The 22,464-nt window shown below is 36.4% G+C and overlaps 6 protein-coding genes across 6 annotated transcripts in view; 4 read left to right on the top strand and 2 right to left on the bottom strand.

Annotated features, from left to right (window-relative positions):
• Nucleotides 1-124: 124 nt before the first annotated feature.
• LOC106116925 (mucin-5AC-like) lies at nt 125-5,624 on the bottom strand. The gene is made up of 4 exons (XM_013310984.1): nt 5,545-5,624; nt 5,034-5,462; nt 2,430-3,074; nt 125-270 (listed from the first exon to the last, which is right to left on the bottom strand). Exons 1-4 carry the CDS (start codon nt 5,597-5,599, stop codon nt 125-127), a joined length of 1,275 nt encoding a protein of 424 aa, XP_013166438.1. The 5' UTR covers nt 5,600-5,624.
• Nucleotides 5,625-8,019: 2,395 nt separating this feature from the next.
• LOC106117101 (salivary glue protein Sgs-3-like) lies at nt 8,020-8,650 on the top strand. Its single transcript, XM_013311173.1, has 2 exons — nt 8,020-8,110; nt 8,193-8,650. Exons 1-2 carry the CDS (start codon nt 8,056-8,058, stop codon nt 8,633-8,635), a joined length of 498 nt encoding a protein of 165 aa, XP_013166627.1. The 5' UTR covers nt 8,020-8,055; the 3' UTR covers nt 8,636-8,650.
• Nucleotides 8,651-10,372: 1,722 nt separating this feature from the next.
• Nucleotides 10,373-11,633, top strand: LOC106117097 (uncharacterized). Its single transcript, XM_013311167.1, has 6 exons — nt 10,373-10,447; nt 10,562-10,668; nt 10,758-10,878; nt 10,982-11,182; nt 11,273-11,342; nt 11,434-11,633. Exons 1-6 carry the CDS (start codon nt 10,405-10,407, stop codon nt 11,570-11,572), a joined length of 681 nt encoding a protein of 226 aa, XP_013166621.1. The 5' UTR covers nt 10,373-10,404; the 3' UTR covers nt 11,573-11,633.
• Nucleotides 11,634-13,644: 2,011 nt separating this feature from the next.
• On the bottom strand, nt 13,645-14,958 carry LOC106117093 (uncharacterized). Its single transcript, XM_013311164.1, has 6 exons — nt 14,861-14,958; nt 14,650-14,756; nt 14,440-14,560; nt 14,147-14,347; nt 13,940-14,009; nt 13,645-13,851 (listed from the first exon to the last, which is right to left on the bottom strand). Exons 1-6 carry the CDS (start codon nt 14,901-14,903, stop codon nt 13,713-13,715), a joined length of 681 nt encoding a protein of 226 aa, XP_013166618.1. The 5' UTR covers nt 14,904-14,958; the 3' UTR covers nt 13,645-13,712.
• A 1,642-nt stretch (nt 14,959-16,600) lies between these two features.
• On the top strand, nt 16,601-18,204 carry LOC106117529 (peritrophin-1-like). The gene is made up of 6 exons (XM_013311890.1): nt 16,601-16,701; nt 16,776-16,852; nt 16,963-17,080; nt 17,199-17,399; nt 17,582-17,651; nt 17,989-18,204. Exons 1-6 carry the CDS (start codon nt 16,656-16,658, stop codon nt 18,143-18,145), a joined length of 669 nt encoding a protein of 222 aa, XP_013167344.1. The 5' UTR covers nt 16,601-16,655; the 3' UTR covers nt 18,146-18,204.
• Nucleotides 18,205-20,978: 2,774 nt separating this feature from the next.
• The window catches only part of LOC106116924 (extensin-like), a 2,635-nt gene continuing 1,149 nt past the window's right edge, over nt 20,979-22,464 (top strand). Inside the window, exons 1-2 of the mRNA XM_013310983.1 lie at nt 20,979-21,077; nt 21,336-22,464. Coding sequence (XP_013166437.1) covers nt 21,029-21,077; nt 21,336-22,464 — 1,178 coding nt within the window. The 5' untranslated portion in view covers nt 20,979-21,028. The remainder of the gene's footprint in view (nt 21,078-21,335) is intronic.

Here is a 22,464-nt window from a genome sequence, read left to right as displayed (position 1 = left end):
CGACACCCTCGACAACGACAACAACGACCACGAAACAGCCCCCGACCACAACCACCACCACTACGACAGTAGCGCCTATTACCTCGACGGCCGCTCCCAGGACTGACTGCTCGAACGGTGACATTTATCCCATTAGGGTAGGCGGCTGCAACCAGTTCCTGATGTGCCGCAACAGAGTGTACATCCTGATGGTCTGCCCGTCGGGACTCGGCTTCAACTTCCAGAGCAAGAGCTGCGAGCGCTCCGCCAACGTGCCCGCTTGCAGTGCAGCTTAATTGTGACTTTAAATCTTATTTATTGTATTTAATTTCTTTATAAATATAAAATTAAACCATAAAAATTAATTTTCATTTCGTTCTTGTTATTCTTAGATCTTAACAGCAGAGTTTGATGGTCTAAAATTAATAGTTTAATTTAATCCTAGAAAAATATTTTTTCGTATTTGACTCGTTGGGTTAAATCTGTTTATTAAACAAGGAACAATAAACAAATTTACAATAAAAATGTCTATAAACTCATTGCGGGTTTGTCCAGAAACTTTGGTACTATGCTATGAAATGAAACAGTAGGTAGTTTTTTTTACAGCAAACTAGTGAGCTCTCTCATACCGTCATAAACAGAATGCACAAACGCGTTATAATTTAATTAGACTTAGGATTTTTGATAAGGATATTTTAAATATGTTTTTTTATGTTTTTGTTGTTTATATTATTTTTAATATCCGGTAGATTAGGTAAATTCTTTATTAATGTTGGAATTATATATTCTGATGTACGCTTACCATAGACGTTGATATATTCGGGATTTATAATTTTTTATTCGTTACGCTCAAAATTGTACGTTTTTACTTTTACTATTTATTATTACTCCACTGTTCATTTAAAATATTATTTTTAAACGATATCTCTGTGTTTACTTGTTAAAATCTTGACATTTTTTGTATGTTAACTATTGTTATACAATTAAGTGCTTACAATAAATAAAATTACACACAAGTATGCACAATTAATATTAATAAACTTTGTAAAATGCTGTATTATTTTTAGAAAATTCTTTTTTTTTAAAACCACTAAATCTATGCAACTTTATAGCGTTGAGCTGCATTTTTTCTATTATGTCTTCAAGTAGGGAACTCACAATATATCATATCTACCGTAAAATGGGGTGAATAGAAATAGAAATGTAACAATTTTCTTCTCACTTATCTATAGCTCTATGGCTTCTTATAGAAGCTTTCTTCTTTATCTAAATGACAATATTTTTTCCTTATTCTGATGTTTTTTGCAAATTTACGTCGACACATAGAGACACAGAATGCCCTATCGTATTCATCTCTCTCCCGTATCTTTTGGTCCCAGTTGACATCATTTTTTTTGCAAAAATAACATGGCGCCCTTTTTTCACAATGTTTCAAAGTATGAATGAAAATTTTGAAGTTAAAAGTTTTGTCTATTCTCACTTCTTTATGGTAAGTAATTTTATCTTTTCATCATCATCAGCTAGTGAATTAAATGTGCGTATAGTGATACGTCCCCACCGAGGGGCTCGGAGCCCTAAATCGAGGGTGACTCGTTTATCTTTTATCACTCTTATAATTTTTAGTACGTATACAGGATAACTTATTATAGTAAAGCAAAATAATTACATCATCAAATATTTTATTTTTGTGAAATTTATTCTTTATACAGGATGTTCGAGGAACGTGCAAAACGGAGTACGGCAAACTACCGGGTTGAAAAGTTACGTTTAACCCAACTTACCTGCATCTTAATTTGTGTAATTTAGGCACAACAAGGGGCTGGAAAACACGTTTGTCCGAACAACACACAATCAGATTTTCGCAACTTTTTATTTCATAGATAAAAAAATTTATTCACAAGATTTTTGTTCTCCTTCTCTACCATGTGATATCTAAATTACAACTAAAATTTGTTTAATTAATTTAATATTATGTTCATATCTTCTTGTTTTTAATAATACTGGAACCGATCGCCATTTTCATCAATATAATGGGCAACAGTTAGAATCCATTGGCGCGAATGACGTACTTTCGTTACAATGTCCAGTGTCAGAATGAATGGTAAGGGGATACAGACGTCGACATTTTTGTAAGGCTAGTGTTGAGTCAATACACTGATACATTTTCGGATTTTCTTCCTAATACTATCAAGTAATGTCAGTTTCCTATATTTCTGCAAAAAAGAATCCAACTGCTAATAATGTAAGCTTTAAAAATATTACAAAACAAGAAATCTTACTTTATATTATGTTACCTTGAGTGTTACAAGCTGGAACATACTCCGACCAATCACAACGTTTGGTATCAATATTGAAGCCCATACCTTGAGGGCAAATCATCAATACTACGACTGAATTGTAACACATTAGGAATTGATCACAACTTCCAGTATCCGTTGGATATATATCACCGTTTACACAACTAGGTGATGAAGTGGATGTTATAGGTACAGCTGTTGTACTAACATGCGTAGTAGGATGAGTAGTTGTGGTAGTCGTAGTAGTAATTGCACTAGTTGAAGTTGTTTCTTGAGTTGTAGAAGATATTTCTGGTATTTCTGGTATCGGTACAGATGTAACATAAGGCTCTGCAAATTGATAAACTACTTCAGGGTATCTTTGTCTAGATCTTGATACGGCGACTGGTAATTCCTTACTTATCGGAAATGCATCATAGAAATATGACGGGAAAGATGTTGATACAGCAGATTCTTTGGGCATAACATTAATCATGTTTACAGATGATTCTGTAACAGATTCAGTAACTATTGGCTCCGTTGTTGTAGTTTGGGTAATTACTGGCTCTGGAGAAGTTTCAGTTTCGATTACAGTGGTAGGTAACATTAAAAGTGGCTCTTGTGATTTAAATGGTACCATTTGTGGTGCCGGGGCATATTCAACATATGATACTGGGATAGGTTTCAAATTTTCTGGTTCCGTTGGTTGGATGATATGTTCAGGAGGGTTCCTCGATATTGATTCCGTTGGAGAAAGGTTTTTCTTATTTAATTTTCTTGCAAGATATCTCAGGCCACCATCCAAATACTTCGGTGGCTCTGCAAGGCGAAAAATTTCAAATTCGTCAAATTTAAATAATCTTAATTTATGATTTAATATAATATATTTTTAATTAAATAAAATCTTACCTGATTGTGTTGACGAAACCAATAATAAACAGGTAAAATAGATTGTTAGTAGCATGACGACTAACGTTGAAGTCTTGTTGGTATATGCGTGTGGTAAAATCTAGAATCTATTTATAAAAAAAATACCTAATGTACATTTTGCAATGATCGCAATATTAGTATAATTAACTATGTATTATGCGTAATATGTGTAATAATTTAAATGATTTTATTGAGCAATCATGTACTTTGTGGAATCATTAATTCAATTCCCAGAATTAATTAGTATCTCACAATGTATCCTTAGTATTTTGAGTCACAATATTTGATAAAGGTACATATATTTATATTGTGGTAAAAAAATCCATCTCTGTAACTGACCTGATTACCTTCTATTAAAATAAAACGAGGTGATGAATATCATCATCACCTCACTATACGTCCATTGAGGGACTCAGAGACTAAGTTAGGGGTGACTGGGCCATAGTCAACCACGCTGGCCCACTGCGGGTTGGTATGTATGTGAAATACCGTTGGTGAATATGTATAGGAGAGATAAATTCTTAAAAGATAACTCGATGATTTGTGTCAATTTAAGTATGCATCAATTATATGGAAAAGATCTTTTAGCCAGTAAAAGTTTTATTTCCTTCTAAAAGTATTAAAAAATCCCATTTGTGTCGAAAGTTTATCGAGGAAGGAAATAAAACTGTATAAAACTATATATATTGCTGTTCGTTAGTCTCGCTAAAACTCGAGAACGGCTGAACGGATTTATCTTATCTTCGTCTTGAAATAATCGTGGAGGTCTAGATACATTTTAAAAGGTGAAAAAATTGCTAGGAACTAATTTTTTTTTTACTCCACGCGGACGGAGTCGCGGGCGACAGCTAGTTTATTATATAAATATATATTTTTACAGACAGACGCCAGCAACAACATCTGTTAAACGAATGGGTCTGGTCGTCCCATGTACGAGATGATGAACACAAATGAGACAGGGGTGAAGCGGAAGTAATTCCGCTTTTCATCTGATGACTGTGCGTGTGCGCTCTTTCCTCTTTCCAACCTCTTTCCTTATAAAGAAAGGATGGGAAGAGGAAGTGGATCTGACGAAAGAGTGGATGCGTTGTAGGTACGGGCAATTTTTTTTCGGTGAGTCCCCTCCTCCATTAATAAAATAATAACGAATCTGAAATTGTAATGGCATGTCCATAGATAACGGTCGCTTCGCTATTTCAGTGTATTAACGTGGCCGCTTGCTCGCTTGCAGAATTTCACACTTTTGCCTGCGATTTGCTTTATAACATTTTCTTTTAAGGTATTATATGTATAGTAACTATGTGAAAATACATCATAACGATAACTAAGCGAATTTGATTGATTTATTTATATTAAAATCTTATTTCTGCTATTGATAAGGTTTCAGATGTTGTAACAAAAAATATTCGAGAATCTTTACCAAAAAATAAATACATATCATATATAAGTGCTAATAAAAAAATAAATTACAAACGTTGAAAATGAGAACTAACTTCTGAATTCAAAAGTAGGATTTTTTTTATTAAGAACCTAGAAAATGTATTATTCCTCATGCTGATTTCGTAAGAAAGATTAGTATAGTCAGAGGTTGGTTAGCTTAGCAAAATCACTTTGTTAAAAATTAAACCGATTTTTTTAAGTCATTGTGCGCAGTATGATGTTATTGTTAGCATAAACTAAAATTCTGCTAGTAGTCAACATGTATGAAGGTCAAGTAATCTTAGGCTTGTTGAAATAATATTTAAAAATACATATTACGAAACATTTTTTATTTAGTAAATAAAGAAATAAATATTAATTAGGACATTCTTAATCATAAAAGGATTCCTATGAATTAGCTGCGTGCACTGCAAGCGGGCACGATGTCGGAGCGCTCGCAGCTCTTGCTCTGGAAGTTGAAGCCGAGTCCTGACGGGCAAACCATCAGGATGTACACTCTGTTGCGGCACATCAGGAACTGGTTGCAGCCGCCCACACTATAGGGGTAAATGTCACCGTTCGAGCAGTCAGTCTTGGGAGCGGCCGTCGAGGTAATAGGCGCTACTGTCGTAGTGGTGGTGGTTGTGGTCGGGGGCTGTTTCGTGGTCGTTGTTGTCGTTGTCGAGGGTGTCGCATGCTCGATGCAGGGTACTCTGGGAGCAGTTGTGATGACGCATGCGCTGCTGGTCCTGACCTCCTGCTGGGCACAAGGCTCGAGCGTGGCCGGCTGACACGGCGGCAGAGTCGAAGGCGGTGGTTTCCGTGAGTTCTCACAACCGCATGCTGGCTTACCATTTACTAGAAAATAATAAAAAGCAATAAATAAAGACATCGAAAGTACAAAATATGAAGGTACAATATTTAAACAAGGATAACTTACCACATTGCATGGCCAAAGTCAGCAAAAAAACGGTGAACAATGTTGTCTTGAACATGATTATTGTTGTAGTGCTGTGAAGCTCTGATGTGAACTGTGACTCTACTTGAACTTACACTGTATTTATACCATTTAGAATACTAGTTAATTTTTGCAATTATTACAAGTTAATCGTTATTTAATGAGGTTAATACTGCAGTATATTGCATTTGATGATATGATGATGATTCAAAATACGGCATAAAATCATCATTCAAAGATCTACAATTAATTCATACATCAAATTTATGTTGATCCTATAGTTTAGCCTACTTAAGCCAAGAAACCAAAAAGGATTTTTTCTTTGCAATTTTCCGTTACACGTAATTTTAGTCTTTGATATCTTCTAAACTATTGTTCAGAGTGAGATATAGTTTATGCCACTTCGGACTTTTGTTTATCATATTTAAAAATCTACTCCTCCACCTGCAAGCATATTTTTCGATTAAAAAAAGGAACATGGAAATCGGTCTAACATTGGCAAAGTTATGGGTTTCACACTTAAGAGACACACTAATTGAGAACCATCATCTTTTTGGGAATCGGTAAATAACTGAGTTAACTTTTATGCTATGATTGACTGTAAACTATCTCTTCTATATTTCATCAAGATCTCTTTAGTTGTTAGGGGGGTTGCTAACAAAAAACCATATATCCGTCAAAACTTTTGAACTACATTAGTAAAATAAAATGCGTTAAAATCTTTTTTTATTTAATTTAATTTCATGCGTAGTATAATAGTCTCCTTATTCGAGATTCCGTTACCCACTGTTCAGATTCGTCGGTAAAAAAATTGTAACCCATTCCCACATTCATGGTAAAATGTTTCACCATTTGTGTTTTCCGACAGCAAATTTATGTCTAAATTGGTCTTTTACTATCGCTTCGGCATTTTTATTATCAAAGCGTTTCTTAGTTGCACGAGTTAAAGTTTCATAAAAATGCAACCAATTAAATAAAGTATAATAAAAAAAAATCTTTTTCCAATTTCTATTATCAATAATATTTTAATAATATTTTGGCTCAGTGTTCAAGCACTTGACTTGCAATCTGCAGGTCCTGGGTTAGAATCCCGCCATGTACCAATGTGTTTTTCGATTTCCGATTTACATATGTACATTTATCCGACGTTCTTGCGGTGAAGGAAAACATCGTGATGCAACCTGCGCATATCTGAGAAGAAATTCAAAGATATGTGTGAAGTCAACCAACCCGCACTTGGCCAGCGTGGTTGACTATGGCCTAATCACCCTTAACTTAGGGTAGGCTCCGAGCCCCTCGGTGGAGACGTATAGTGATCTGATGATGATTAATATTTATTCTTAAGTATATAACATTAGAAGTGTCCTTTAATAAAATTCTCCTTAGTTAATTCTTGTTTATTAAGTACAACAATCTGGCAAACTTTGACTTGCAACTATTATATAATTGTTTTTTTCATTGTTTGAGAAAAAAAAATTGAGTACCATAATATATTAAATTTTCTATATTTTGCAATCTTGGAAGTTAAATCCACAGTACTATTTTCTATCATAAATGTACGATTTCCGCAGTGGAGGCATGGTTCCCTCTAATAATAAGATGTTACTGTATTATCTGATTAAGTTGAAGAAATGTATTAACATTAAGGAAATCAATTTCCAAACCCTAACTGAATCCAACCCAAAGGATAATAGACCAAAACTTTTTTGAAGCGTTTGAACAATCAAAACGTAAAAAACATTTTTTTTAATAGTTTTGGAATCGAAGTTCTTTTTTAACAGTGGTAGAGCCCGTTTTAACATCTCTGTACATACACACGAATTGGTCGGTTCGTCCGGTACCACGACCACACAGAAGACAGGCGTAAAGTGAAAGAAATACCACGTTTCATCTGATGAGTGTGGTACCGGAGACCTAATTTTAGTCCTCTTTCCCTTCCCACCCTTTTTATATAAGAAAAGTATGGGAAGTGGAAGTGGATTTTCCGGATTAGAGTATGCACGGGAAGGGAAAATATTTCCTTTCTGTGCATCCTCTCCTCAGTCCATTAAAAGTAGACCTGTAGGCAACAGTCGCTTCGATATTTCAGCAATTTCAAGTGACCACTAGCTTGTTTGCCACCTTATGATAATAAAAAAATACTTTCTTTGTTCCAATGAGGAATCTAGGTATTGGTCTTTTTTCTTGTTTTTTCACCCAAGCAAAGCTGCATAGATTATTTTTCTGATATAACATAAGTTGAAAACCTTTATCTCTGTACAAAAAAGATATTCTTTAAAGTCTCTGTAATAATTAAATTCATTAATTATATATTACCGAAACTTTTGGAATTTAAAAAACGTAACGATTCACCGTTAACGCATTTAAATGTTTAAAAATCGATTGTAATTATTATTGCAAAAATGTGCAATTATTCTAATTAGTATAAATACAGTGTAAGTTCAAGTAGAGTCACAGTTCACATCAGAGCTTCACAGCACTACAACAATAATCATGTTCAAGACAACATTGTTCTCCGTTCTTTTGCTGGCTTTGGCCATGCAATCTGGTAAGTCTTCCTTGTTTAAATATTGTACCTTCATATTTTGTACTGTCGATGTCTTTATTTATTGGTTTTTATTATTTTCTAGTAAATGGTAAGCCAGCATGCGGTTGTGAGAACTCAAGGACACCTCCGCCATCGACTCTGCCGCCGTGTCAGCCGACCACGCCCGAGCCTTGTGTCAAGCAGGAGATCGCGATCAGCTGCTCATGCGTCAACACAGCTGCACACAACGTGCCCTGTATCGAGCAAGCGACACCCTCGACAACGACAACAACGACCACGAAACAACCCCCGACCACAACCACCACCACTACGACAGTAGCGCCTATTACCTCGACGGCCGCTCCCAGGACTGACTGCTCGAACGGTGACATTTACCCCTTTAGTGTGGGCGGCTGCAACCAGTTCCTGATGTGCCGCAACAGAGTGTACATCCTGATGGTCTGCCCGTCGGGACTCGGCTTCAACTTCCAGAGCAAGCGCTGCGAGCGCTCCGACATCGTGCCCGCTTGCAGTGCACGCAGCTAATTTATATCAATACTTTTATGATTAAAAATGTTCTTCATTTAATAAATTATTATTCAAAATATATTTTTAATTATTACATATTGTCGTAAGATTTATTTTTATGAGTATACAATTTAATCTTAATAGGCATAATACATGAAGGTTAGTTTTTGAGGCCAAATTCTCTATATAAAACATATTCATCATCGTTTCCAGTCTTTGTCTCTGACAAAACAGAGATAATATGTTTTTATATTAAACGGTAATTTTGCGCTCAATAGCTTACGGTTTTTATTACAAGATATAAGTAAAAACATTAGAAGTACAATGGAACTTTACAACAACTCAACAAGTTTTCAAAGCACAAAGTTCAAATGACAAAGTATTACATTTTTATTTACTATAAATATATAAGTCAAAACTAAATTACCTATTATTTTTATTTTTATGATATGCAAAGCAAAAACCAAACAAACAACCCTCTGGTTTTAAGACACCAGAAATTATTACCATCCAATTCTTCTTCTTCTTCTTCTAATGCCTCTCCATTACTGGAGGTTGGCCGTCAGCTCAGCGAACCCTTTCCTGTCCTGTGCCAAGCGAAAAAATTGTTCAACGCTGGCTATAACCATCCAATTAAGTTATCAAATTCTCGTCAACAATTTGTTCTATACTTCAATGAAACTCTTACAAGAAAATGCTGTAACAATTGTAAAATTAATTATTTTTTCGGCGAAATCTAGACAATTATAAAATTGGAATACTGCAAATAGAGGACTACAAATTAATGAAACTGGAGTGTCTGCATCGAAAATAAATTATATTTCGAACCCATGATGGGTTTGCGTTGCTGATAACGAAAGACATTTTTTATAATAATTTTATGGTATGTCCTGTCTGTCTATATGAAAGCTCGAATTTGTACCGAGTAATCTCCGAAACGACTGGTAAGATTTTGACTGGATTTACCTGGAATGTAGCTTGCTGCGGCGGACCGCTAATTTTTTTCAAACTAAGAATTTTGATGCTTACGAAATTACCATTATTTATATTTGTATATAGGATATAACTCATAGTTAACGATTATATTAGAGCGTCGGTGGCTCAGTGGTCAAGCACTTGACTTGCAATCTGCAGGTCCTGGGTTCGAATCCCGCCATGGACCAATGTGTTTTTCGATTTCCGATTTACATATGTACATTTATCCGACGTTCTTACGGTGAAGGAAAACATCGTGATGCAACCTGCACATATCTGAGAAGAAATTCAAAGATATGTGTGAAGTCAACCAACCCGCACTTGGCCAGCGTGGTTGACTATGGCCTAATCACCCTTAACTTAGGGTAGGCTCCGAGCCCCTCGGTGGGGACATGCAGTGAGCTGATGATGATGAACGATTATATGGCATCCCTTTTTTTTTGTATATATCTGTGATGACTAATGAAAAATATTTTTGTTCTTTATCGTTTTTGAAAATTATGCCTGTCCTGTAGACTATGTTATTGATTGAATGGAATCTATTCGGTATCTCTTAGTCAGGGCGTCATGGGATAAAGGATTGCCCTTAAATATTTTTTAGTCACGTCAGTAAGGAATTATCGCTAAGTACCATTTCTATTGTTTCGTCTCTTGTTTATTACGTAAATAATATTAATTACCGTCAAAATAACCGTATTTCGAAATGCAATATGCAATAAAACTAATTAGATAATTCTGTATAAATTAGTTTGCTTTACAATACAACCATCATTATTCATTTGTGTTTCTTGCGAAGGTAATTCACAAGTAAAATGTACTTCTTTATTATTTTGGCTGCTTTGTGTTCGGTATCGTGTAAGTTTCTAAATTATTATTATAATACATAAAATATTCGACAAATTTGCTAATAAAGGTTTTTTTTACTTCATGTTATATCCTGATAAACTTGATTTTTTTTGTAACTTTCAGTCGCGGTGCAAGAAATACCCTATGGCGCTGTGGGTGACGAGGTATGCCAGGAGTACAACACGTACTACAAGATACAGGGCAGCTGCGACTCCTACGTAGAGTGTAACGTGAGTGTAACGCCGCTTTTAACGTGACGGTTTAAAAATATGCTGTGTTATATCAGTTTGATGTACATGTTGAATGTTGAACGTTGCAGGCCTACAAGGCGACGTACAAGACGTGTCCCGACGGGCTGTACTTCATGCGCGACGTGCAGTGGCCGACCTACCCGTGCGCGTATCCCTCGGACGCCCAGTGCGAATACAACGACCAACCTCGTGCGTACCTAAATGCCTGCTCTTATCTTACTCTATACTGTAGTGTAGAGTGTACTCTACATACAAACAATACCGTGACCTGTTGTTTTGATGTTCTGTGCAGAGCGAGCCGTGTCATCCGCGGAGTGCAAGACCCAGTATGGATTCTTCGCGTCGCCGCTAGCTACCCGCTCCGACTGCGGCAAGTACCGCATGTGCGTGGAGGGCAAGGCCTTCGAGATGGAGTGTGCGATGGGTCTGGCCTTCAACCCCGAGAGCGGACGCTGCGACTGGCCCGACCTAGTGCCGAGCTGCAGCGCTGAAGGTACCCGACCCTTTCCCCGTTTCATTTAATGTGCAGACAGTGACAGCGGCAATATGAACTGTTGGTGATGTTCCCCCGATGTGTTTACAGAGTTCCTCGGCTTCAAGTGCCCACCTGCGACCTACGACGAGTTCGGCAAGGCGTACGTAGTGAACTTCAGGTGAGTACTACTGTGCAGTGCTGCGCTGTGTGCGTGCATGTGCCGCGGAAAACAATAAGACAAGTGTTGAGCGTGTTGTCTGTATGCGCAGCATCCAGGGCAGCTGCCACTACTTCTTCTCGTGCATGGAGGGTGTGGCGCGCCTGCTGGTGTGCGACCGCGGCTTCGCCTTCGACGCGTCCGTCAACCGCTGCGTCGACGCCACCAAGGTGCAGTGCCAGGAGGGATGAACAATCACATCATGAATTAAATAACTTATTTATTTATTTATTTATATCCTTCATCAAACAATAAAACATTGAAAAGAATCAAAACATACCAATTTTATTTCAACTACCTGATTCTTAGAGTAAAGGCATGGTTCTTTACAAACTACATATATAGAAATTAATTTAAAAAAACAAAGAATGGAAGAATCAAATGATGGATGATATAATGAGAAGGCATAGAAACATACAAGCTTACATATTCATAAGTTAAGCGTATTCCGAACAAAATAATAGAGCCTTAGCCGAAGTTACAACCATCGCGTTAGTAGTGTTCAGGAAGAAAATCCGACGCTGTGCCTGTGTATCGACACAACATTATCCTTTTTAAAATGTCAACGTTTATGTCCCCTCACTAATCAATCTGACTTCGCCACTCGCTTCTAAATGATACTAACTAATAAAGTCTAAAAGTATTATAGTAACGCAGAAAATGTCAGAAAAGTAAGAAAGTCAACGTAATATATACAAGAAGACATTGTCTACTGAGCCAACATGAAATCTCAAACTTTAACTCATAATAGCTAACTTCAGCTAACAACTATATAATGAGACTTGCGCTAGTCTACCTGAATTAGTTTTGGCCTCCACTATAAAAAAGTTTATTGACTTTTCTTGGTCAGACGCTATCTCTCCCCGAGCCTGGGATTAGAACTTAATTAAGTCTGCTAAAAAAGGTAAACTTAAATAAACGACTATAGTAGAGAGCTATGTAACCTTGTGTTTCCACTTACAAAATACATGTATAAAACTTAAAAACTCTCTTTCCCTCTGAAGAAAAACAGAAATAGCAATATACATATTTTGAAACAAAGATTTCGTAGAAAATTTAGTTATAAAGAAATAAATTGTGCCTAGAAGTATTAAATAGCAATGACAAATCAAGAAACACGTAAACTTGACAAACACAACTTGTGAGTTTTAATTTTCAAAACATATGTTCAGAAACAAAATGACGTAAACTTAATTTGAAAAAAAAAACCTACCGATTGAGGTTTCAATGGATGTAGTAACGCCAGTTATAATTTAAATTAAATAAACTATTATTTGTAAATTTTATAATTTTGTGAATATACTCGAAAATATTGAACAAAGAAAGTCACCTCGAAGCATCTTCGAACGATTCCAAAGATATATGCTAAGTCAACCATACCGCACTAGACCAGCGTGGTTGAATAAAGTTTCATCATCAGCTCACTTTACATCCCCACCGAGGGGCTCAGAGCCTACCCTAAATTAAGGCCATAATCAACCACACTGGCAACCAGTGCGGGTTGGTTGACTTCACACATATCTTTGAATTTCTTCTCAGATACGTGCAGGTTGCATCACGATGTCCTCCTTCAGTTAAGAATGTCGGATAAATGTACAAACGTAAATTGGAAATCGAAAAACACATTGGTACATGGCGGGATTCGAACCCAGGACCTGCAGATTGCAAGTCAAGTGCTGGACTCGAGCCACCGACGCTCTCAATAAAGTCTAGTCACCCTTAACTTAGGGTAGGCGAGACCTTTGCGGACGTATATGAGCTAATGACATGCTCAAACTCTTTAAGAAAGATGTTTAATAATAAAATTACTATGTTTTAGTATTTGCTAATGTCTTCGTTATTTCGCGAAAATAAGCACATTTGTTACACATTGTTTCTATTCCAAATAGAAAATAGTTTGTTACATTTAATGATCTACTTCAAAACTTGTTAACTTACTTAATGTAAGAATATTTTAATAGTGCAGTCCAATTAAGCGAAATCAATGGGTGAATTGTGTTCCGCGCAATCTTACAAAGTTTCAGGTCTATGCAAATTATTGTAACTTGACTGGATCATGGCCACTATCTAGGGTCACTTCTAATAGCGATTATTGTACTTTTTGATTTAAAATATTCAAGTTCCTATTTACATTTCCTGTATAAACAAGTCTTGCATCTTAGTATCTTAGCAAAATTTCAATTATTTTAAAAAAGGCGCAACTTAGTTTAACTTAAAGAATTAGGTAGTAGAAATTAAATTGGTATGTTTAGATTGTTTTCAATGTTTTATTGCTTGAACAAGGAAATAAATAAATAAATAAATAAGTTATTTTATTCATGATGTGATTTTTCATCCTTCCTGGCACTGCACCTTAGTGGCATCAACGCAGCGGTTGACGGAGGCGTCGAAGGCGAAGCCGCGGTCGCACACCAGCAGGCGCGCCACACCCTCCATGCACGAGAAGAAGTAGTGGCAGCTGCCCTGGATGCTGCGCACACAGACAACACGCTTAACTCTCGGCTCATTGCTCACGGCACATGCACGCACACAGCGCAGCACTGCACAGTAGTACTCACCTGAAGTTTACCACGTACGCCTTGCCGAACTCGTCGTAGGTCGCAGGTGGGCACTTGAAGCCGAGGAACTCTGTAAACACATCGGGGAACATTAGAAACAGTTCAAATAACTGCTGCCTACTGGCAGCAGTTGTATTTGAGCAGTACAGTAGTGACACTGTACTGCTCAAAATGCACAATGAAAGAGATGGGGAAAGAGGCGGGTACCTTCAGCGCTGCAGCTCGGCACAAGGTCGGGCCAGTCGCAGCGGCCGGTCTCAGGGTTGAAGGCCAGACCCATAGCGCACTCCATCTCGAAGGCCTTGCCCTCCACGCACATGCGGTACTTGCCGCAATCGGAGCGGGTAGCTAACGGCGACGCAAAGAATCCATACTGGGTCTTGCACTCCGCTGATGACACGGCTCGCTCTGCACAGAACATCAAAACAACAGGTCACAGTATTGTTTGCATGTAGACTGTAGTATAGAGTAAGATAAGAGCAGGCATGGTAGGTACGTACGAGGTTGGTCGTTGTATTCGCACTGGGCGTCCGAGGGATACGCGCACGGGTAGGTTGGCCACTGCACGTCGCGCATGAAGTACAGCCCGTCGGGACACGTCTTGTACGTCGCCTTGTAGGCCTGCAACGTTCAACATTCAACATGTACATCAAACTAATATAATATAGCATATTTTTAATCAGTCACGTTAAACACGGCATAACACTCACGTTACACTCTACGTAGGAGTCGCAGCTGCCCTGTATCTTGTAGTACGTGTTGTACTCCTGGCATACCTCGTCACCCACCGCGCCATAGGGTATTTCTTGTACGGCATCTACAAGTGGAAATGTTCATGATTTAAATTACAAGTACTTGTTAAATTTATTCAAGTTATTGAAAAATAAAAGTTACGCATTATGACTAAACAAAAATACTTACAGGCCACCGTCAATAAAGCGGCAAAACACACGAATGAACGCATTTTTAGTTTAATGAATGTTTTCACAGGAAATGCAAATTGAAAGTGTCGTTGTATTGTTTCCAAAACCTTTTTATACAAATGGGACTAACGAAATTAAATTAAATTTGAATTTACTTGGTCATAATTACTAAACTGGTAATTACTAAATCTAATATAAGTAGGTAAATCAGCAAACCAGTTTAAGAATCAAAATTACGTAATTTTAATACTATCTATGAAAAGACAAAACTGAGAAATTGATTTTTAAATGAATAAACAAGAATAAAAAGGGTGGATACACTTTTTCTAATTCCTGTTATAATAATTAAAAACAAATGAAGTAACAATTTACTTCTTTTGTTTTTTATTCAACTTATAAAATTTCAAATGCGAAAGATAAAATCACAATGTTATTAGGCAACCAACTTTTGCAAATCTTACTAATATTATAAAGGTGAATGTATGGATGTTTGTTAGAAGGTATCTACAGAACGGCTGCATAGATGTCGCTGAAATTTGGCGTAGATTTAAAACATAATTCGGAAGAACACAGTGATTATTTAATTATTTTTAATTCCACGCGGACAAAGTCGTGAGCGTCAGTTAGTTCAACATATAGACAACATATTCTTAAGAAAAGTAAGGGTTGAATTATCGTAGAAAAGAGTACGCTATCAGAGAGATTGGAAAAATTTCATTAATGTAAGAAACTATTTATTTAACGTTACCTTATCTAAGTACAATTATACTTATGTTAAATGGTTTAATATGAATTCAATGTGGATAGATATTTTTCCTTATATCATATAATATTCTTACATTTATTCTTACGGTAAAGGAAAACATCGTGATGAAACCTGCACATATCTGAAAAGAAATTCAAAGATATGTGTGAATTCAACAAACCCGCACTTAGCCAGCGTGGCTGACTATGGCCTCTACAACTCCTAACTTAAAGTAAGCTCAGAGCCCCTTGACGGGGACGTATAGTGAGCTGATGATGATGATACACATATATGGGACTCTATCTCCTACATATTACAACTACTAATGCAAAACTATGGATGGATGGATGGATGGGTGTTTGTACGAAAGTATCTCCAGAATGGTTTAATTGATCTCGTTTAAATTTAGCAGAGATGTAGAACATAGCCTGAAAGAAAATATAGGATACTTAAAACTTATTTTAATACGGTTAGGTTGAGGGCGACAGCTAGTTATCTAAAAAAAATTACTGAAAGCGAATACTTTTCAGTCTTACTTTATCATTAAAATAACAAAAATATCTAAACCAATTTAGGCCATCAAATGTATTTATTCCATTTAATTATATTTAAAAGAACGTATAAATTTTGTACATGTAAAAAACTGTCTTAACTATCAAATCACGGTTGAAATTAGATAAACAAAGCTTCTTTATAAAGTTTTTGGTGGGCAATGAGAAGAAATATTTGAGAGGAAAAAAGCGTTGCAAAACCATACTATCAAATTATTATAATTTTCCATCTATACGTTTAATAAAATATTATCACTTTTAGTATTACACAAGAATTTTGTACGAGTGTTTCAAACGGTAGCTAAAACCAAATGCGGTAAGATAAAGTCGGAAATTACAATTGATGTACAATTGAAGATAAAATTTTGATATCAACTTTATCTAAGTACATTTAAAGTAATGTAGATTTAACGACTTATTTTCATATAAAATATCACACGTTCTAAGCAAACATCACTCGACAGCTCACAACTCTATCTCTCAACAACAACTCAAAGATGTTCATCTTAGTTTGCATTGCAGCGCTGGTCGTGGCCGTCTCTGGTAAGTACTAACTAGTCTTCATTTAATCCTTTAATTTTACTAAAATAATTTTTTTACTTATTTCTTTTAAACAGGCGACAGTGGTTACTGCGGCAATAAAAATGAATACGTTAAAATGTCCGGCAGCTGCGACAGCTTCTACGAATGTATTGTAAGTATACGTACCTAAGACCCATAATCCTAGATTTGTCGTAAATCACGACGCTACAATACTTTTCTTGCTTCATAGTATGTAATTCAAAATATATTTTCATTTCTCAGGAATCGAATGAATTCGAAAGAACCTGCCCAGATGGTCTCTACTTCAATCCGAAGGCGCAGTGGCCGGAATATCCTTGCGGATATCCAGGTGATGTCGAATGCAGTGACGGCGTGCCCCGTAAGTCTTTTATCAAAACAATACAACAACAATCTTATTCTTAAGGGTATTAGTGTAACAATGAACCACGTCAATTCTTCCAATCAAAATTCTTCTTAAAATCTCTGTATTCTTACAGAGCCGCCCAGATCTTCGGCAGATTGCCCTCACGAGTACGGATTCTTCGAGTCCCCGCTGGCTACCAGCTCGGACTGCGGCAAGTACCGGCGCTGTGTAGCCGGCGTCGCCTTTGAGGAAGAGTGTCCCCCCGGCCTCGCGTTTAACCCTGCAAAGGGAACTTGCGACTGGCCCTCCGAAGTTGCTTCTTGTAATGCTGAAGGTATGTTGTTTTTCTAGCTTATAACCTTAACTGGGTCAACAATGTGGCAAAGTGTCAATATCTACATGGTAGAAACAGAATAAAAATGTTTCTGAATATTCTGCATCAAAGTTAGATAACTAATAAAGCTAATGAATGTTATTTGTCAGGAGAAAGTATTAATTTGTATTTTTTTTTCACAGCTTTCGTCGGCTATTCTTGTCCGCCTGGATCCGTTGACCAGTATGGATATGATATCACTGAAAACTTTGGGTACGAACACACTTTGTCACTTTTCTCTACTTGTTTACCCAAATAGGGGTGTCAGAAAAAAGTTATGCCAATTTTCATTTCTTCATTTTGTGTGTCCGCTTGAGAAGCGTACCTTCTCCGATGTATTTGCGCAGAGTAGGTGTGTCTATTAATTTGGCGAATATGGTTGTACTTATATATTTGATTACTCTAGGAGTTCCTATATATCTGAATTACTTGGCTGTTATTATTGCAGCTGACTGTACAGGCCCAAATAAAATTTGGCCTTGTAATACCGCCTACCACGTACATTTTTGGTCCTTCGACTATCATATTCAATAACATTTGTGTGTTTCAGACTGCCGGGCAAATGCTACTCGTTCATCGCCTGTCACAGGGGTAACGCTCGTCTGGTGAGCTGTGACCTTGGCTACAAGTTCGACACCTCCGTCAATCGCTGCGTCAACTCAGATCTCGTCAGAACTGACTTCCAATGCGAGAAGCGTCACTCTTAATTCCCATTTGTAGCTTGTACTTCAATATTTTTTTAAGTAAACTTATGGGTGTATGTAAATCGTTTTTGACTTTATAATTACAACCATTTTCTACAAAATATTTTTTACAACAAGACATCTCTAGAAAAAGTGTTTAAGCATTTATTCTAAATTATTTTAAAGTGTGATGTTTGGTAAAATGGTATTTTAATACATAATTTACGTAGAAAACAATAGATAATTATTACAAAATGTTTGCTAATTCTTTATTCTTTTTGCTAGCAATCGGATGAAATAAGTTTGTGTTTTAACTAGACATTTTAGCAACTAATCTGACATCTATTGATACAAAACAATATATATATAAAATATTTTATAAACAACTAGTAATCGCCCGCGACACCGTCCGAGTGGAATTAAAAATAAACTCCATTAGTAGCTTATGTGTTTTTCCACACTATGTTCTATATTTATACCAAATTTCATCGAGATCCGTTCAGCCGTTCTGTAGATACCTGCAAGCAATCCATCCATCCACCCATCCAGCCTTTTGCATTGACTTCACGGGGATAGCAAAACTAACGCAAACATTTTTCAACCGTGTCGGGAAAACTTTAAAAGCAAGTTGAAATGGTTCACACTTCCGTCAGTGGAAACTTGGACTCTTGGACTTTTTATTTTGCTATGCCATTATTAATTTTTTTCAAGCACATAAAATAAACGGATTAAAAACAAAACTTTTTATTGTCTTTCATTTTTTTTTACCCAAACATAAAGTAAAATATTAAAAAGTAAAATATTTTTATGACACATTTTTTTATATGTCGTTTAATAAAATGTATTTATATATTGCCTTGCCTAAAGGGATTCCTTTTAATAACATATTATATTTTAGTGAATTATTCGTTTTTTTTTTAAATATTTTATTTTATATCATAGATTTAAGACTTTATATATGTATGTAAATCGAAAATCACATTGGTACATGGTACATAATTCGAAACGTCGTACCTGCTTATTACAGTTTAAGGGCTAAACCCCTGAGTTCCAACGCTCTTTACATGAAAAACTCAGTATTAGCTTTCTATCATTGACTTACTAAAAAAAAGGGACATTAAATGACAGACAGAAATTATTAAGAAATTTCAGAATTAAGAATTTGTCATTATGGAATTATAACTCAGACAACAAGATTAATGCGCTCATAACAGCCCAACAAGTTCGATGCTATCCAAAGTTAATCAACCACTTTGGCTTCGTGAGGCATTTTCTTTTTTAATTTCTTCACCGACATAAGCAGACTGCATCACAATGTTTACCTTCACGAAGAACTTCGGATATGAAAAGCGCAAAATACATTGGTACATGACGGGGTCGAACCTGTATACATGTTCAGTGCTTACACCTACGACACCGACGCTCATATTCAATAAATATGCAATTATAAATGTAGTTTTGTGGTTTATTATCATAAGGAGGAATGTCATTACTTGATTAACTCATTAACAATATTCTTTTGCGGTTTAATAATATTTTAAAGACAAATACCAATGAGACATACGAGTACCTCCAATAATTTACTCAACAAGACGTATTGAGATGCTTTTTTCATTATGCATGCAAAATAAATATGTGTAAAAACCTTTAGTTAATGTTAACCGTGAGCTTGCGTTGGATTAACAGCATTACAAACTCCAATATTCACGCTTTTATTCACATAAAAAAAACGTACGTTAATAAACACAACAAAGCGATCCGTTAAAGCCAAAGTATGGCCAGTAAGAGATTTCAAATTTAGAATTAAATAATTTAAATCGTCTTGAACGATTTGATGGTTTACTCAACAACTTATTTCAACAAGGGTTTTCTGCTTTGTTGGTAATTAGAAGGCGAGAAATCATTTAAAATTAAGTGATGCTTTTCGTATAGCTTTGAGAAATTACTAGAATAGACGCCTCGTGAAGAAGATGTAATAAAATAAATACGAAACTGAACCGAAGTTTATCTTAAAAATATTATAGGTCAGTTGTATGTAATTTTCTATTGAGTTTTGAAAGTTACAGTTTGATTATTATAGTTTATTTTTATTACACTATCTGTCTAGAGAATGCTTACAAGAATAAAATATTAGTCCCTAACCATAAATGGGCACTTGTGGTTTAAAGGATAAAACTTTAGGGGTTAAGTCTCAAAATTTTGACAAACTGCAGAAGTATAAAGAACCAAAAGCATAATAATTTTATCCTGAAGCTTTTTTCTATTTCAATGCTCTATCTATGACATTTTAAAAACGCGTCGCAATTTGATTTGCGAGTGTTCTTTCTTACAGCCAGTGTTAGTAAATCCAACGCAAACAAATTATAACCAGGTTTTTTACTTTTCAAGTCTTTTTCACCCTTGCTCTTAAATACAAAGTCGTACAAAATAATCTGCTCTACTCTCCGCCACGGTCTATTAGAAAGGATCCTTAAACAGGGTTTACTTAAAGAAATTCGTGACATAAAAAATTGGTTCACAAAAGAAGTGTTTCGTTAAAGTAAATTTATTTAGAAACTTAGGACTAAATCGATGACTATATAAGATATATATATTTTTTTTGTAGGGTAGTTTTGAAAAAGCGACCTATACAAGTTGCCGGAAAATTCTTCGTTCGATAAAACAACATTGCTTTGGTTGTAATAGTTCCATAATTGTTTTTCTATGAAATAATATACCGTTATATTGTTATCTTCAAAATATTCGATACATTAAATAACTTTCTAACATTAAATTATAATTAATGATTTCAAATATCAAGGGCGATAACTGTTTGTATCTATTAAATCAAATTTGTATAAAAAGAAAGTACTTTTACAAAACAAATACAGTTGAACTTGCAGTGTTGATTGCAACATTGCGGCAATCATGTCGCGGGGAAAGCTATTACTTGTGTTTGTGGCTCTTATTGCAATTGGTACGTAATCATTATTTTATTAACATTTTAAGGATAGTAAATTCCAGTTCATGTTTGAATAAATACTAGACAAATCTTTGTTACGAAATAAATGTCGACCGTAAGACCTTCATAGAAAGAAAACTTAAAAACTGATCAGTGAAGATGTTTTTCTTTATATATACGAAAAAAATGTTCTCAACATGATTGTTGTTTTAACATTGACAATATTTACGTTTTTTTTTTTAATACCAATAATTAATTATGACTTACTTCCAGGTGAACCTAAGCCAGAAGAATACGGAGTATATTCGTACAACAAGCCTAATCTACCGTTCTTTTCACGTAGCAAATCCTTGTCCCCGAGCATCTCTATTGGCAATCCTTCTTATTACATTCAGAAGTCAGCTACTATAAATCACATTAACGTTCCCGTTTCACAACCCATCTCAAATATTCCTTGCCACAATGATTCTGAAAAACAAGTCGAATCATTCCAACCCGCAAATGTAATCATTATCTATCCCGATATTCAAAAGGAGCCGTGTGACGAAAATAAATCTACACAACCTCCGTCCACCGAAGCACCAGAGCCATGCTCGACACAACCTGAAAAGGAAACTCCTACTAGACCACCTCCTTCTTCTACCAAAGCACCGGAAAACCCAACGATGCCACCCAGAGAAGTTAAAACTACTCCTAAACCTACTCCTCCCAATAAATCACCAAAACCTTGTCCTCTGCTAACGAGCAAAGGAGTAACCCCAAGCGTATCATATACTCCACCAGCTAAACTTACATGCCTTCCAATTCAAACTGCTCCTCCAACAAAAGCTACCCCTGAACCGCGTCCAACGTTGCCACCTAGGTTAAAAACCACACCGCCTCGCCCTCCGCCGACTGAAGCTCCAGAACCATGTGAACCCCAGACTACGCCACCTCCTACTAAGGAACCAGAGCCATGTCAGCCACAGACTAGGTCAACAATTCCACCTCGTCCTCAAATCAAAACTCCTGAACCGCGCCCTACGCTACCTCCTTGGTTGACATCTACGACACCGCGTCAACCATCTACTAAGGCACCGGAGCCATGTGAAAAAGTGACGAGACCCACAATTTCACCGCCACCACCTACCCTACCTCCTAGGTTGTCGTCAACGACACGTCGCCCTCCTCCAACAAAGGCACCAGAGCCATGTGAGCAGACTAGACCAACAAATCCTCCGCCACCCCGTACTACTAAGGCACCAACTCCACCCCCTACGCTACCTCCTTGGTTGACATCTACGACACGTCGCCTTCCGCCAACTAAGGAACCAGAACCATGTGAACCCCAGACTAGACCAACACCCCCACCCTCAACTAAAGCACCAGAACCGTGTGAACCCCAGACTAGACCAACACCCCC

Source organism: Papilio xuthus, unplaced genomic scaffold (genome assembly GCF_000836235.2).
Source record: "Papilio xuthus unplaced genomic scaffold, Pxut_1.1 DF827680.1, whole genome shotgun sequence".
NCBI classification, from domain to species: Eukaryota; Metazoa; Arthropoda; class Insecta; order Lepidoptera; family Papilionidae; genus Papilio; species Papilio xuthus.
The sequence above is the reverse complement of the archived record's forward strand: the minus strand, read 5'-3'. Positions and strand labels throughout refer to the sequence as shown.